The sequence below is a fragment of the Apium graveolens genome, chromosome 9, assembly GCF_009905375.1.
Source record: "Apium graveolens cultivar Ventura chromosome 9, ASM990537v1, whole genome shotgun sequence".
Taxonomy (NCBI): Eukaryota; Viridiplantae; Streptophyta; class Magnoliopsida; order Apiales; family Apiaceae; genus Apium; species Apium graveolens.
Window position 1 is genome coordinate 9,928,108 of NC_133655.1, and position 18,383 is coordinate 9,946,490.

The 18,383-nt window shown below is 29.3% G+C and overlaps 1 protein-coding gene across 1 annotated transcript; it reads left to right on the forward strand.

Annotated features, from left to right (window-relative positions):
* The first annotated feature begins 8,472 nt into the window (after positions 1-8,472).
* Positions 8,473-9,141, forward strand: LOC141684993 (agamous-like MADS-box protein AGL62). The gene has a single exon (XM_074490122.1). It carries the CDS (start codon positions 8,473-8,475, stop codon positions 9,139-9,141), a length of 669 nt encoding a protein of 222 aa, XP_074346223.1.
* The last annotated feature ends 9,242 nt before the right edge of the window (positions 9,142-18,383 follow it).

The following is an 18,383-nucleotide window of genomic DNA, read 5'->3' on the forward strand; positions in this document are numbered from 1 at the left end:
CGAGATATTTTTTCATACTTTTCATATTAGTTCTAACTATTTTTTGCACCATTTAATCGACCTGAACAACATTTACACATATAAGGATCCCCTCCACCCTTTTTCATTACTAATGGAATATCATTCATTATTTTACTAAAATTGGAACGCGGTGATTTTGTTTTATTTCAAGGTTAAAAACAAATATATTGAGTAACATGAGAAGTAATTTTTTGAACGGGTTTTATTTTTAGGGACTCAATTAAGGTCCCTCGGGAACGGAATGCTGCCCTTTTTCTATGTTAGCCAAATAGTTTGGATGGGATGAGACTAAAAATTTAATCGAAATTATAATATTTAAATAATGTTTTGGTCAAAATTACATAAAATATGACACAAAATTACACGACATGCAGGTACATATACACGAACGAATTCTTAACTAGTCATGGATTTAATATTCATTTAAACTAAACACGAAAGTACAAGAAGACGTGAAAGAATATAAAATGAACAAATTTTCAGGTTTAAGTACAAATCATCGTTCAACAAAATAAAAAATGAATTGACACTAGTACTAAAACATGAAAACTCCATTCAAATAAAAATGATTTTGAACTGAAATTAAAAAATTAAAAATATTTTAATTTAAATGTTTCAATTTCGATAAAATATTATACCTAAATTGATTAAAACCAGACCTATTAATAATATAAAGAAATAAATATTATTCAGATTTTATATTACTATTTGCTATTGCATTTTTAGGAACATGAGATATATGATTCTTGTTCCAATTTTATCTGAAAAATAAGCCGACTGTATTTTAGATAGGGTCGTAGAGAGGGAGGGAGGGAGGTTCTTGTTGTTTCCACTTTCTCTCAAAGTTATTCCTCACCGGTCCTCACACTAGCACTCCCGCACAATACTTGGTGCTTGGTTCTTGATTGACATAAGTTCAATCTATGTTCCGCGTTCTTTCATAATATCAAAAGCATTCCTCTTTTCTTTTTATCTTTCAAAGCTTATCTATGCACGGTTTTATCATCGTAAAATCGAAAATGAGTGTTTAACATGTTGAGGAATGCCATCAAAATTTGAGTAAAATCATAGTATTTCTTAACTTCTTTGGGCACAACCTATTGTAGAAACATTGCTAGTTTCTTGGCGAAGGTATATGATAATGTTATTGAATAGAATGCAAATGCAACTTGTTCTCTGAAAAATGGTACTGTAACTTTATTTGCATGGGTACACAAAGGAAGATTTAAGCTGATCAACGAGATGTGCACCAAGGAATTATCATCATAAATATTCAGTCTAATAGCGTGATTACTAAATTAACGACATAAGATCAGTTAAACTGGTAGTATTCAACTCCCCTTCTTCCAAAAACAGCTTTGCTCCCATCTTCCCATCCAATCTTATAAGGATTCGATTCATTAAGAAGTGGATGTGGATTTTCACTCGTCCATAAAAATCAGATCCTAACTACTAAACTTATACATTTATAAATTATTAATATATATAAATAAAATTTAACTATAATCAATTAATAAAACTAATTTATATGTATTAATATTCTAATTTTTCAAGTTATTTTATTTTATTTTCAAAGTAACTATTATTTCATCATATTAAAATTTCTTCTACACACCACATGTTATCATATTATAATGAGTGAATCATGTGTGTCAGAAATTATTTTCATACAAAATATTTTATATATTCACAATTCACAACATTTTTTTATTTCAATTTTTAAAATCGACTTATATAATTAATTCATATATTTCTCAAATTACAATGTTTTACTTTTATGTATTTATTTTATAATTATTTTAAACTGAACTATTTTCACATATTTTCAATTTTTTATTTTCACAACATCTCTGACTTAAAATAGTTTTGTGTGCTTAAGTTTTTTTATTATTGAACCATGTTAAATTAAAATTATTCATCTCAAAAAAATTAAATGGATTCGGAGGTTCGATCCGATAATCGGAGATCCTAATGAATTTGGATATAAATTATGTTATTAAAAATCTGAAATTGTCCGATCTCAATCCAATCCAACAAATTTAAATAAATATGAATTTAATTAAATCCGATCCAAATTTGAACATCAGCACAATGATAACTTACTCCGATTCGCATTGTATATCTCCTAAAAGGCACTTACGCTTCAATTCGACGGAAATGGAATGAAATTTTATCATGTTTTACTAAAATTGCACCAAAATTTCAATCATATTTTAGCCAATATTATTTTATGGTAATAATTCTATCCCCAAAAACTTCTGTATTCATGATTATATCTTCCTATAAAGAGGTGTTAGCATATTTTTCAGAAATTGAACCTTCCTCCAACAAAAAATTCTTTTAGGCCATATTATTAAATGAAAAATAGATTATTCCCATTATTTGATACATTGACGTCTTACGGATCGTAATATCTTAAAAATCTTATGCAAATCATGTTTTCCGGTAAGAAAAATATATTTAAAAGGAAATTACAATACCGAATTTTGACACGTAAGTCACAACAAAAAAATTAGTCAAAACAGACATTGCTAAATAATTAGCTTATACATAAATATTGTCGAATTATTTTTTCATGTGAATTTTAAGGAAATTTTCACTAGATTAAATAAAATGAGAGTGATGGTGACAACCGGCAGAATAACAAATTCGCTAGAATAAGTATTTAATAACAAAATTTATTGGCTTAATTTGATTTAAAAATGTGCAATAGCACTAATATTACTTATATCCATACATTAAGAAATAAGATTTTTGTAACTCCCGAATCATTGATATTGTCACAGGTACAATATGTTTAATTTCCTTAAAACAGATTAGGAGATTATAATTGTTGCCAGCTTTCAGTGTAAATGTCAAGCCTCTTATAAATAGAAAATGATTTTACTCTACAAATCAGAGCTTCAACATGCATAAACATTGCTTCATTGGCTTTTCTTTTGGTTTCTGTTCTTGATAGCTTGTTTAGAGATGGCAAAAAAGCCCAGCATTGGTCACCAAAAGATCAAGATTGCGAAAATATAGCGTAAGAATCACCTGCAAGTTACCTTCTCCAAACATCGATCTGGTCTTTTTAAGAAGGCGAGTGAGCTCTGTATTTCTGTTGTATTCCAAGCGTTTTGGTATGAGGGAAAAGCTTAGTCCGAGATATGTTGGACCTTTTGAGGTTTTGGTATCGTAGAGAGTTGCGTTGCCGCCACAACTATCTCATGTGCATAATGTGTTTCATGTGTCTATTTTGAGGGGCTATAAATATCATCCATTATACGTAGTTTAGTATCCATTGAATAAGATTAGAGAAGATCTTTCTTGTGAGGGAGAAGCTTGAGAGGAGCGAATTTTGAGCAAGAACGCCATTCCATTTGTGAAAATTTTGTGGAAAAATCATCCGGAGAGAGAGGCTATTTGGGAATTAGAAGAATCTATTTGTGAGAAATATTCGTATTTATTCGATTCAGGTACGAGTTTTTAGCTTTGTTTAATTCTGGGGACGGAATCCTATTTAGGGGGTATATATGTAATATACGAGAATTTAATAATAATAATAATAATAATAATAATAATAATAATAATAATAATAATAATAATAATAATAATAATAAGATTTGAATTAAAATTAAAATAAGTGATTTTAATTCATTTGTTAAATAGCATAGAAATAAAAGTAATAGTAATTAGTTGTTATAATTCTAATTCTAATAGTTAGAGGATACCTTGTGTAATATATATATATATATATATATATATATATATCAACACACGGGCATTCTTAATTTACGCAAGCAAAGGAAAAGAGAAGAAAAATCCTAGAAGAGCAGGCGGATAAAGACTTAGAGGAAAACAGAGTCATCGAGCCTTGTAGTAGTTTTTTTGTTTGTTTTCATTGAATAAGGTAACTCTTTATTGCCTGTTATTATAATTAGTCATATAGCTAAGCACTTCGCATGTGACCTTGTCAATTGTTGATAGAGCACACACAACACACAAATTTAGTAATAAATTGTATGGCCATCCTTGTTTCTTTGTTCTTAAATCACGTCATTGGTGTCAACTAGGAACCATGTTGTATTTTATTATCATTCAGTTTTGGTATCCATAATAATGTTATTTATGTTATATTATTCAAGTGCGAATTATATTATTTATTTATACATATGTTTAATCCACAAGATCTGCTGCTTCAATTCCAATTTTCATGTTACTTTAAAATTATTAAGTTAGATTATGCATATGTGAGCTTTTATTTAATTGCGGTTGATTAGACTATGATAGCGTGGCAACTGGATGATTCAAGTTATTTAAATTATTTATATAAAATTAAAATTTTGTGAGGGTTTTTCACTACTTCAATATACTTATTTATTAATTATAATTTAAATTGATTTTATGTATGCCACTTACCATTAAAACAATTTAATTGGTGTACATGTACATAGTCCAATTATACTAGTGAGTCCAATTATACTAGTGTCATAATTTATAATTAATTATTTAATAAAGGTCAACAATGGTAGTTAATTTCCAATCTAACTATTTTAAGTATATGTATTATTAAATTAGTAAGCAGTGTGGTAGTTAGGTGCATTCGTTTAAACAAATTGTATAATTATACATGTAATAATGACATGACATTTGGTCTCTTTAGTGTTAAATTCGAGTACATGTAATGTACTGGTTCGGAGCCGAATAGTTGTGTCTTGATAAAAAAATTATTTTTGAATAAATTAAGAAGCAACAAACATTAATTATAAATTTTAATTTTGTAATTAGATCACGGGTCAGGGATTTAGCACATCATTTGCAGATTTTGATATTACTTTAGTTGCGATATTCGAGGTACGGATTATGTCCCTTTTTTATTCATCGTTACTCCTCTTGTCCATTATATTTATTTGATTCATTCTGTTCTACTTTCTGTTCATTCCGTTAATATTTGCTTTGACCATTTTAATTTCCGAAAATTATTTTAAAATTTAATTTTGAAAATTTAGATATTTGTGTATGCGGTTTTCAAAAATTATTTATGACACTCACCTGCTTTGGAAATTTGTATCATTTTTCTAATGTGATTTTTAAATTTTGCGAGAATATTTTCATTTTGAACCCTTAGTGTGATTTAGGGTATACCGAGTTAACAGGAGTACTACAACCATGTCATTGCGGTACCAGTGACATGACACTTCCGTTGCACATATTAGGTACCCTATGATGTGTGTATTTGTATTCGTTCTGATTTCGGTATGAAATATCATAACCCAAAATTATTTTTTTATTATAAGCTGTGAAATATTTATTTCTGATTTTCTGTTTTATAAATTGTATTCCAAATCCGTACTGGGCGTTTGGCTCATGCCGTATTTTTTTCCGGTAGGTGCATAGGGGAAATCTTGGACTGTGCTATGGAGAGCAACCCCATTTATTGATTAAAATTTTGGACTTTATCAATATCTAGACTTAATTATTTATTTAGAGATTTTAACATTTATATTTTTGGTTTAGACAGTTTGTTGATTTAATATTATTTTTGGAGATTTTACACTGTTTATTTATTGTTTAGAAATATATTAGTGCTCTGTTTGCAGGTTTATGATAGGTAATACCTCCTTCTAATTTTTAAGAAGGGGTGTTACAAACTAGTAGTATTCAACTCCCATTCTTCCAAAAACAGCTCTGCTCCCACCTTCCCATCTAAAGCTGCAAACGAACAGAACCGAGCCGAGTTCTGTCCGAGCCGAGCCGAGCATAATTTTTTTAAAAATGAACCGAGCCCAGCTGAGTTTAAAAACCCAACCGAAAAAAATGTTTACGATCGGTTCGTTTATAAAGGAGCCGAGCCGGACACGAGTTTGCTCACGAATAACCGAGCCGAACCGAACTCGATCCGAGTCGGGTTGTTCACTAATAGTTCGCATATATTTTTTAATCGACCAAGCTTAAGGTATAATTTATAACTTTATAATTTTTATGGAGATCAAATACTAATTTCATCTACAATTATATACTCACACTCACACTCCACACTTATCAATTTTTTGCACTAGTCGAGTTTTAAGAACAAAATCATTTTTATTTTAAATTAATGAGACATTCATAACTTTAGAAATTATACATTACTTTTAAATTGTTGATGTCGATTGTCAAAAATTATCTTATGTTTTTCTTAAAAATATTATAATTTATTTTAAGAACTCACTATTTTAATTTATTTGAAATTGTAATTTTGATCGATTTTATCATAGACCCCTCTAATAAAAGTGTGAGGTGAAATTTAGTGTTAAGTTTAATTAGAAATTATTTGTTAAAGTAATCAAGCTCTAGTTATATGTATGAAATTAATTAAATTATTTATTGTTAAAATATATATTGAATTTTTATAACATTAATCATTATACTTTAAAATTAGTATTAAATTTTAATTAAAAAAATTTAAAATCTTTATAAAAGTGATTAGTAAATATTTATTACTCCCTCAGTCCCTTCCAATTGTTTACATTTCTGGGGAAGTGTCCGGCACACATTTTAAGGTGCATAAAAAGTATAGTTATGTAACTTATTTTTACAATTTTCTTTTTTTGAATAAAAGTTGAATATTTTAATTTTTATTCAGAAAAATAAAATTGTAAAAAAAATTACAGAACTATACTTTATATGCACCTTAAAATGCGTGTCGGCCACTCTCTAAAAAATGTAAACAATTGAAAGGGACGGAGGGAGTATATGTTATATTTAAAAAATTATCTGAACCGAGTTACCGAGTTAGAGCCGAGTCCGAGCTAAACGAGCCGAGTCCGAGCCGAATATTAAAAAACTCGGCTCGGCTCGATTAATTATCTGAGCTTATATTTTTGTTCGCGATCGGCTCGTTCAAGAAAACGAGCCTAGCCGAGTTCACTTAAACGAGCCGATCCCGAGTTTTGTTCACGAACGGCTCTGTTCATTTGCAGCTCTATTCCCATCCAATCTTACAAGGATTCGATTCATTAAGAAGTGGATATGGATTTTCACTCGTCGATAAAAACCACATCCGAACTACTAAACTTATACATTTATACATTATTTATATATATAAATAAAATTTAACTATAATCAATTAATAAAATTAATTTATATGTATTGATATTCTAATTTTATAAGTTATTTTATTGTATTTTCACATTAACTATTATTTCATCACATTAAAATTTCTTGTACACACCACATGTTATCATATTCAAATGAGTGAATCATGTATGTCACAAATTATTTTCATACATAATATTTTAGTTATTCACAATTCACAACATTTTTTTTTATTTTAATTTTTGAAATTGACATATATAATTAATTCATATATTTCTGAAATTACAATATTTTTCTTTTATGTATTTATTTTATAATTATCTTAAACTGAACTATTTTCACATATTTTTTTTTAAAAAATTATTTTCACAACACCTCTAACTTAAAATAGTTTCTTGTGCTTAAGTTTTTTTTTATTATTGAACCATGTTAAATTAAAATTATTCATCTCAAAAAATTTAAATGGATCCAGTGGTCTGATCCGATAATCGAAGATCCTAATGAATTTGTTTATGAATTACGCTATTAAAAATCTGAAATTGATCCAATCTCAATCCAATCCAACAATTTAAATGAATATGAATATGAATTTAATCAAATCCAATCCACATTTGAACACCAGCACAAGGATAACTTAGTCTGGTTCACATTGTATATCTCCTAAAAAGGCACTTACGCTTCAATTCGACAGAAATGGAATGAAATTTTATCATGTTTTACTAAAATTGCACCAAAATTTCCATCCTATTTTAGCCAATATTATTGTATGGTAATAATTCTATTTTAAATGAAAAATAGATTATGCCCATTATTTGATACGTTGACGTCTTACGGATCGTAATATCTTAAAATTTTTATGCAAATCATGTTTTCCGCTAAGAAAAATATATTTAAAAGGAAATTACAATAGCGAATTTTGACACGTAATTCAAAGAAAAAATTTAGTCAAAACGCTAAATAATTATCTTATACGTAGATATTGTCAAATTATTTTTTCATGTGAATTTTAAGGTAATTTTCACTAGATTAAGTAAAATGAGAATGGTGGCTACAACCAGCAGAATAACAAATTCGCTACAAAAAGTATTTAATAACAAAATTTATTGGCTTAATTTGATTTAAAAATGTGCAATAACATGAATATTAGTAATATCCATACATTAAGAAATAAGATTTTTGTAACCCCCGAATCAATGATATTGTCACAGGAACAATATGTTTGATTCCCTTAACACAGATTAGGAGATTATAATTTTTGCCAGCTTTCAGTGTTAATGCCAAGCCTCTTATAAATACCAAATGATTTTACTCTACAAATCAGAGCTTCAACATACATAAACATTGCTCCATTTGCTTTTCTTTTGGTTTCTGTTCTTGAAAGCTTGTTTAGAGATGGCCAAAAAGTTCAGCATTGGCCGCCAAAAGATCAAGATTGCCAAAATAGAGCGTAAGAATCACCTGCAAGTTACCTTCTCAAAGCGTCGATCAGGCCTTTTTAAGAAGGCGAGTGAGCTCTGTACACTTTGTGGAGTTGAGATTGCCATTATAGTCTTTTCTCCAGCTGGAAAAGTGTTCTCCTTTGGACATCCTAATGTTGAAGGTATAATTGATTGGTTTTTTAGTCGCAATCCTCCACCTTCAAACTCAAGCACTCTCCATCTCGTTGAAGCTCATCGTAGTATGACTGTTTGCGAGCTGAACTTCCATCTCACACAGATTTTCAATGAACTAGAGGGTGAGAGGAAGAGAGGAGAGGCACTTGATGACATGAGGCAAGCTAGCCAGAGCCAGTTTTGGTGGGAATCTCCAGTCGAAAAGATGGGATTTGATGAGCTTCAACAATTGAAGGACTGCATGGAAGCGTTGAAGAAAAATGTGAACAATCAAGCTAATAGCATCTTGATTGAGAGTGCAAATTCTAATTTGCCACCTTTTGGTTTTAATGGACACAGGGCCTTTAATCAGTTTGAAGGTAAGCCTAATCAGATTGATCCTGCTTCTCATGTCCCTGGTTACGGATATGGTAATGGTTATTTTGGTCTGAGCAACTTTGCTGCGTAATCTGAGCTTGTGTCTTGCTAGACAGTTCTGAGTCTCCATTTTGATTGATGCTGTGTGGCTTTGAACCGGAAAAGAAAGTTCATTTTTCTATCTATTGGTTAAAGTTGTAACTTAAATTTGACAAACAGTTTGATCTGAAGTTTATTCTGAGGTTGTAATGGATATTGTTTTTTGAAAATGGTCAGCTGCATATGTCTAAATATTCTTTAAGCTTAAAATGTCAATTACTATTGAAAAGTTATCAAAAAAAGAGAGCCCTGTGGGCATCATTCGTTTCAAATAGCCATCATCAACTAACTTAAGCACTGAGAGTTCGATGAACGTGTAACTTATAATCTTGTTTTTCATATCAAAACAAATTATATTGGGAAAGAAAAATTACCAACTTTTTTTTGAAATTTTAATAAAAAAGAAGAAGCAATTGATTAATCTATAAATTAGATTTGAAAGATGAACTTTGACTTGCGACTCAAGGAACTGGATCTTGAAGCGAACAGGGTTTTGTCGTGCATTTGACAAACTCAGACTACAAATTTAAATAGGATATTAACATCTACCAACCCCCACTATATCTACCTTTAATGTATATATTATTTTTTGTCCGTTTCAGATATAGCATGACTTTTTTTTGTAGTGTATAAAATTTACACATTAACACTCGAGATTCTGTAATGAGTAGATACTTCCACAAAGGCATAATCGATTTTCTGATGTATAAATACAGTACGATATATTTTTCTATACTTTTCGCATTCAATTCTAGCCATTTTCGCACCCTTTAATCGATCTAATTAACATATATACATATAACTCCCCCACCTCTTTTCATTACTAATGGATCATCCTTACTATTTTATTTTACTAAAACTGCAATGATCTTGTTTTGTTTCTCGATTGAAAACATATGTCTTTAGTTACATGAGAAGTATTTTTCTAAACATATTTTATCTTTCCTGACTCAATTAAGATCCCTCGGGAACGAAATCTTACCCTTTTTCTCTGTTAGCCAAACAGCCAGCCAGATGGAACGAGATTAAAATTTTTAATATTAAAAAAAATGTTTCATTTAAAATTACACAAAATATGACACGAAATTATGATATGAATGTACATAACATGAAACGAATTTTTAACTAGTCATGTTTTGGTTTACTATTCATTTAAACTAAACATAAAAGTTTCCTGATTTGAAAGTATATAAAACAAACGAATTGTCGGGTTTAACTAAAACATATACGAATTGGGGGGTTTATGGTAAAAAGGTCTGAGTTTTAGTGGCTCTGAGATATAGAGCATGGGTGTGTGTATGTACAGTATATGCGAACAGGGGTTTTGGAGATGAGGGAATTTATCTGATTCTGAATTTGAGAAGTAACGCTGCAAGGGGTTTTGGGCATGAGTAGGTAACCAAAATCGACCTAACCCCAAATTTGTATTAAAAGTAGTTATGAATTGACTTGTCAGGACAAATGTTGAAATTTAATTCGCAGACGCACATGAATTGCAAGATCTCATATTATTACGAGAAAAGTTATCTTTTGTAATAATTATTTGGACCCCTAATATTTATAAGATTGGATTTTTTAATAATATTTTGGACCCCTAATATTTTGTAGTAGAGGGTTGTTTGGTTGAAATAATAATTGTTTGTTCTTTTTTATTGTCTCATTTTGAAACAAATAATAATTTTGCCATAAATACATATTATTACGGTACAATTACAGTGAACAATTTCATATACGACATAATTTTTTTTCGTATTTCGGTTTATCTTTTTTGTACACAAACACGTAATTGTAATTAAATAAATAAATTAAGAGGCGGTTTTGAATTTACCTTTGTTACACGACATGAATAGATATAAATTGACATAAATACATATATAAAGAAATATTTTAAAATTATTTAAATATATTTTATAAATGTATATTGTATTTATAATTTTTATAAAAAAAATAGAAAAAATTTCAAATTCAAAAATTTGACAACACTTATAACTTATTGACTTAAACTCAATTAATAAAAGTACTCCTAACAAAAAAAATATTGAAAAAGAAAAATTATTATTTTGTGAAAATGTTAAAAACAAAAGAAAAAGCAATTGATTAATTTATAAATTAGATTTGAATGAGACCTTTGACTATTTTCACTTGCGACTCAACTGGAGGAACCTAAATATGGAAGGGAACGAGGGCTTGTCGTGCATTTGACAAACTAACCACACATATTTCAAGTAAAATGTGTCACGTGCATATACGAGTAATGTAACATATAGAATTTTCTTTTCGCTTCCCATTCTGCTAGTAATAAAAAGATATGCGAGAACTCTTACCCATGTCTCCATATTTTTTTAAATTATTTGCTGGAGTTGTTCGATTATAACTTGAGGCGCTACTTCAATGGCTCGATCTGAAAGACGACCGTCTCTACAAGTTTTAGTACCATATCTTCCAAAACCAAGTTATATACCGTCTTGTTTTCAACCTCTACTATATCCTCGTTTACGATATATATGTATATGTATATATATATATATATATATATTTTGTTCATTTCGAATAGGGCGACCTTTTTTTTAGTAAATGAAATCCATATACGGGGTCAGAGGATTTGGTCATCACGATGAAACCTCAATCCAAGATAAATTGTTTAATTAATAAACAAATGTCAGCAAGAGATATTTAACATGTATGACCCCAAACTAATCCAAGATCTTTTAAGATTACAGTTCTAGAAACAAGAATTCCAAATTCAATAAATATATTTTTCACTTTCTTTTAAAATAATTCTCAATTCAATACCAAACCGACTAGTATAACTTCGAAAAGAAGTACACTAGTCCCAACTATAAAATAACATAATATAAAATAAAATAAAATATAATATAATATAATATAATATAATATAATATAATATAATATAATATAATATAATATAATATAATATAATATAATATAATATAATATAATATAAACAACTTTACATAACAGAACTTACATTAGTCCGCAAACCCTGGACCAACCACCTTCCAAAAGCTTCTTCATTGCTTCCTCGAATTACACGGCTAAATATATATAATATTTTGTTCGTTTCGAGTAGGGCGGCCTTTTTTAAGAAAATGAAATCCATAATTTGACAAATGAGATTTTGTAACAAGTAGACACTTCTGCAGGAGCATAATCGATTTTATGGTTAAATACATTACGAGATATTTTTTCATACTTTTCATATTTAGTTCTAACTATTTTTTGTACCCTTTAATCGACCTGAACAACATTTACACATATAAGGATCCCCTCCACCCTTTTTCCCCTCCACCCTTTTTCATTACTAATGGAATATCCTTCATTATTTTACTAAAATTGGAATACAGTGATTTTGTTTTATTTCAAGGTTAAAAACAAATATATTGAGTAACACGAGAAGTACTTTGTTGAACAGGTTTTATTTTTACGGACTCAATTAAGGTCCCTCGGGAACGGAATGCTGCCTTTTTTCTATGTTAGCCAAATAGTCTGGATGGGATGAGACTAAAAATTTAATCGAAATTATAATATTTAAATAATGTTTTGGTCAAAATTACATAAAATATAACACAAAATTACACGACATGCACGTACATGTACACAAACGAATTCTTAACTAGTGATGGATTTAGTATTCATTTAAACTAAACACGAAAGTACAAGAAGACGTGAAAGAATATAAAATGAACAAATTGTCAGGTTTAAGTACAAATCATCGTTCAACAAAATAAAAAATGAATTGACACTAGTACTAAAACATGAAAACTCCATTCAAATAAAAATGATTTTGAACTGAAATTAAAAAATTAAAAATATTTCAATTTAAATGTTTCAATTTCGATAAAATATTCCACCTAAATTGATTAAAACCGGACCTGTTAATAATATTAATAAATAAATATTATTCATATATTATATAACTATTTGCTATTGCATTTTTAGGAAGAGGAGATATATGATTCTTGTTCCAATTTTATCCGAAAAATAAGCCGACTGCATTTTAGATAGGGTCGTAGAGAGGGAGGGAGGGAGGGAGGGAGTGAGGTTCTTGTTGTTTCCACTTTCTCTCAAAGGATTCCTCACCAGTCCTCACACTAGAACTCCCGCACAATACTTGGTGCTTGGTTCTTGATTGACATAAGTTCAATCTATGTTCCGCGTTCTTTCATAACAATAAAAGCAATCCTCCTTTCTTCTAATCTTTTAAAGCTTGTCTATTCACGGTTTTATCATCGTAAAATCGAAAATCAGTGTTTAACATGCTGAGGATTGCCATCAAAATTTGAGTAGAATCATAGTATTTCTTAACTTCTTTGGGCACAACCTATTGTAGAAACATTGCTAGTTTCTTGGCAAAGGTATATGATAATGTTATTGAATATAATGCAAATGCAACTTGTTCTCTGAAAAACGATACTGTCACTTTATTTGCATAGGTACACAAAGGAAGATTTAAGTTGATCAACGAGATGTGCACTAAGGAATTATCATCATAAATATTTAATCTAATAGCGTAATTAGTAAAATAACGACATAAGATTCAAAGTAACTATTATTTCATCATATTAAAATTTCTTTTACACACCACATTTTATCATATTATAATGAGTGAATCATGTGCGTCAGAAATTATTTTCATACATAATATTTTATTTATTCACAATTCACAACATTTTTTTATTTTAATTTTTAAAAATGACTTATATAATTAATTCATATATTTCTTAAATTACAATGTTTTACTTTTATGTATTTATTTTATAATTATTTTAAACTGAACTTTTTTCACATATTTCCAAATTTTTATTTTCACAACATCTCTGACCTAAAATAGTTTTGTGTGCTTAAGTTTTTTTATTATTGAACCATGTTAAATTAAAATTATTCATCTCAAAAAATTTAAATGGATTAGGAGGTCCGATCCGATAATCGGAGATCCTAATGAATTTGGATATAAATTATGTTATTAAAAATCTGAAATTGATCCGATCTCAATCCAATCCAACAAATTTAAATAAATATGAATTTAATTAAATCCGATCCAAATTTGAACATCAGCACAAGGATAACTTACTCCGATTCACATTGTATATCTCCTAAAAGGCACTTACGCTTCCATTCAACAGAAATGGAATGAAATTTTATCATGTTTTACTAAAATTGCACCAAAATTTCCATCATATTTTAGCCAATATTATTGTATGGTAATAATTCTATCCCCAAAAACTTCTGTATTCATGATTATATCTTCCTATAAAGAGGTGTTAGCATATTTTTCATCAATTGAACCTTCCTCCAACAAAAAATTCTTTTAGGCCATATTATTAAATGAATAATAGATTATTCCCATTATTTGATACATTGACGTCTTACGGATCGTAATATCTTAAAAATCTTATGCAAATCATGTTTTCTGGTAAGAAAAATATATTTAAAAGGAAATTACAATACCGAATTTTGACACGTAAGTCACAGCAAAAAATTTAGTCAAAACGGACACTGCTAAATAATTAGCTTATACGTAGATATTGTCGAATTATTTTTTCATGTGAATTTTAAGGAAATTTTCACTAGATTAAGTAAAATGAGAGTGGTGGTGACAACCGGCAGAATAACAAATTCGCTAGAATAAGTATTTAATAATAAAATTTATTGGCTTAATTTGAATTAAAAATGTGCAATAGCATTAATATTACTAATATCCATACATTAAGAAATAAGATTTTTGTAACTCCCGAATCATTGATATTGTCACAGGTACAATATGTTTAATTTCCTTAAAACAGATTAGGAGGTTATAATTGTTGCCAGCTTTCAGTGTAAATGCCAAGCCTCTTATAAATAGCAAATGATTTTACACTACAAATCAGAGCTTCAACATGCATAAACATTGCTCCATTGGCTTTTCTTTTGGTTTCTGTTCTTGATAGCTTGTTTAGAGATGGCAAAAAAGCCCAGCATTGGTCACCAAAAGATCAAGATTGCGAAAATAGAGCGTAAGAATCACCTGCAAGTTACCTTCTCCAAACGTCGATCTGGCCGTTTTAAGAAGGCGAGTGAGCTCCCTACACTTTGTGGAGTTGGGATTGCCGTTGTATTCCAAGCGTTTTGGTATGAGGGAAAAGCTTAGTCCGAGATATGTTGGACCTTTTGAGGTTTTGGTATCGTAGAGAGTTGCATTGCCGCCACAACTATCTCATGTGTATAATGTGTTTCATGTGTCTATTTTGAGGGGCTATAAATATCATCCATTACACGTAGTTTAGTATCCATTGAATAAGATTAGAAAAGATCTTTCTTGTGAGGAAGAAGCTTGAGAGGAGCGAATTTTGAGGAAGAACGCCATTCCGTTTGTGAAAATTTGTGGAAAAATCATCCGGAGAGAGAGGCTACTTGGGAATTAGAAGAATCTATTTGTGAGAAATATCCGTATTTATTCGATTCAGGTACGAGTTTTTAGTTTTTTTTAATTCCGGGGACGGAATCGTATTTAGGGGGGGTATATATGTAATATACGAGAATTTAATAATAATAATAATAATAATAATAATAATAATAAGATTTGAATTAAAATTAAAATAAGTGATTTTAATTTATTTGTTAAATAGCATAGAAATAAAAGTAATAGTAATTAGTTGTTATAATTCTAATTATAATAGTTAGAGGATACCTTGTGTAATATATATATATATATATATATATATATATATATATATATGAATCAACACACGGGTATTCTTAATTTACGCAAGCAAAGGAAAAGAGAAGAAAAATCCTAGAAGAGCAGGCGGATAAAGACTTAGAGGAAAACAGAGTCATCGAGCCTTGTAGTAGTTTTTTTGTTTGTTTTCATTGAATAAGGTAACTCTTTATTGACTGTTATTATAATTAGTCATATAGCTAAGCACTTCGCATGTGACCTTGTCAATTGTTGATAGAGCACACACAACACACAAATTTAGTAATAAATTGTATGGCCATCCTTGTTTCTTTGTTGTCAAATCACGTCATTAGTGTCAACTAGGAACCATGTTGTATTTTATTATCATTCAGTTTTGGTATCCATAATAATGTTATTTATGTTATATTATTCAAGTGCGAATTATATTATTTATTTATACATATGTTTAATCCACAAGATCTGCTGCTTCAATTCTAATTTTTATGTTACTTTAAAATTATTAAGTTAGATTATGCATATGTGAGCTTTTATTTAATTGCGGTTGATTAGACTATGATAGTGTGGCAACTGGATGATTCAAGTTATTTAAATTATTTATATAAAATAAAAATTTTGTGAGGATTTTTCACTACCTCAATATACTTATTTATTAGTTATAATTTAAATTGATTTTATGTATGCCACTTACCATTAAAACAATTTAATTGGTGTACATGTACTTAGTCCAATTATACTAGTGAGTCCAATTATACTAGTGTCATAATTTATAATTAATTATTTAATAATGGTGAACAATGGTAGTTAATTTGCAATCTAACTATTTTAAGTATATGTATTATTAAATTAGTAAGCAGTGTGGTAGTTAGGTGCATTCGTTTAAACAAATTGTATAATAGTAAATGTAATAATGACATGACATTTGGTCTCTTTAGTGTTAAATTCGAGGACATGTAATGTACTGGTTCGGAGTCGAATAGTTGTGTATTGATAAAAAAATTATTTTTGAATAAATTAAGAAGCAACAAACATTAATTATAAATTTTAATTTTGTAATAATTTTGTAATTAGATCACGGGTCGGGGATTTAGCACATCATTTGCAGATTTTGATATTACTTTAGTTGCGATATTCGAGGTACGGATTATGTCCCTTTTTTATTCACCGTTACTCCTCTTGTCCATTATATTTATTTGATTCATTATGTTCTACTTTCTGTTCATTCCGTTAATATTTGCTTTGACCGTTTTAATTTTCGAAAATTATTTTAAAATTTGATTTTGAAAATTTAGATATCTCTGTATGCGGTTTTCAAAAATTATTTATGACTCTCACCTACTTTGGAAATTTGTATCATTTTTCTCATGTGATTTTTAAATTTTGCGAGAATATTTTCATTTTGAACCCTTAGTGTGATTTAGGGTATACCGAGTTAACAGGAGTACTACAGCGATGTCATTGCGGTACCAGTGACATGACACTTCCGTGACACTGTCATTGGTCATGGCGTATCCTTCTGTTAGCTCTTGGGAGGAGTTTTTGGCCATTTTGATATTTGTTCAGGATATGTGGCTGCACCCAGAATTTGATTTATGGTGACGTTGTATATGTCGTACACGTTATCCATTCTGTTGCACATATTAGGTACCCTATGATGTGTGTATTTGTATCCGTTCTGATTTCGGTATGAAATATCATAACCCAAAATTATTATTTTATTATAAGATGTGAAATATTTATTTCTGATTTTCTGTTTTATAAATTGTATTCCAAATCCGTACTGGGCGTTTGGTTCATGCCGTATTTTTTTCCGGTATGTGCATAGGGGAAATCTTGGACTGTGCTATGGAGAGCAACCCCATTTATTGATTAGAATTTTGGACTTTATCAATATCTAGACTTAATTATTTATTTATAGATTTCAATATTTATATTTTTGGTTTAGATAGTTTGTAGATTTAATATTATTTTTGGAGATTTTATACTGTTTATTTATTGTTTAGAAATATATTAGTGCTCTGTTTGTAGGTTTTTGATAGGTAATACCTCCTTCTAATTTTTAAGAAGGGGTGTTACAAACTGGTAGTATTCAACTCCCATTATTCCAAAAACTGCTCTGCTCCTACCTTCCCATCTAGAGCTGCAAACGAACAGAACCGAGCCGAGTTCTGTCCGAGCCGAGCATAATTTTTTTTAAAATGAACCGAGCCGAGCTGAGTTTAAAAACCCAGCCGAAAAAAAATGTTTACGATCGGTTCGTTTATAAAGGAGCCGAGCCGGACATGAGTTTGCTCACGAATAACCGAGCCGAGCCGAACTCGAGCCGAGTCGAGTTGTTCACTAATAGTTCGCATATATTTTTTAATCGGCCAAGCTTAAGGTATAATTTATAACTTTATAAGTTTTATGGAGATCAAATACTAATTTCATCTTACAATTATATACTCACACTCACACTCTACACTTATCAATTTTTTTCAGTAGTCGAGTTTTAAGAACAAAATAATTTTTATTTTAAATTAATGAGACATTCATAA

What these genes read in the sequence shown, in the direction of transcription:
- LOC141684993 (XM_074490122.1), top strand. Translation starts at nt 8,473, where the DNA reads ATGGCCAAAAAGTTCAGCATTGGCCGCCAAAAGATCAAGATTGCCAAA.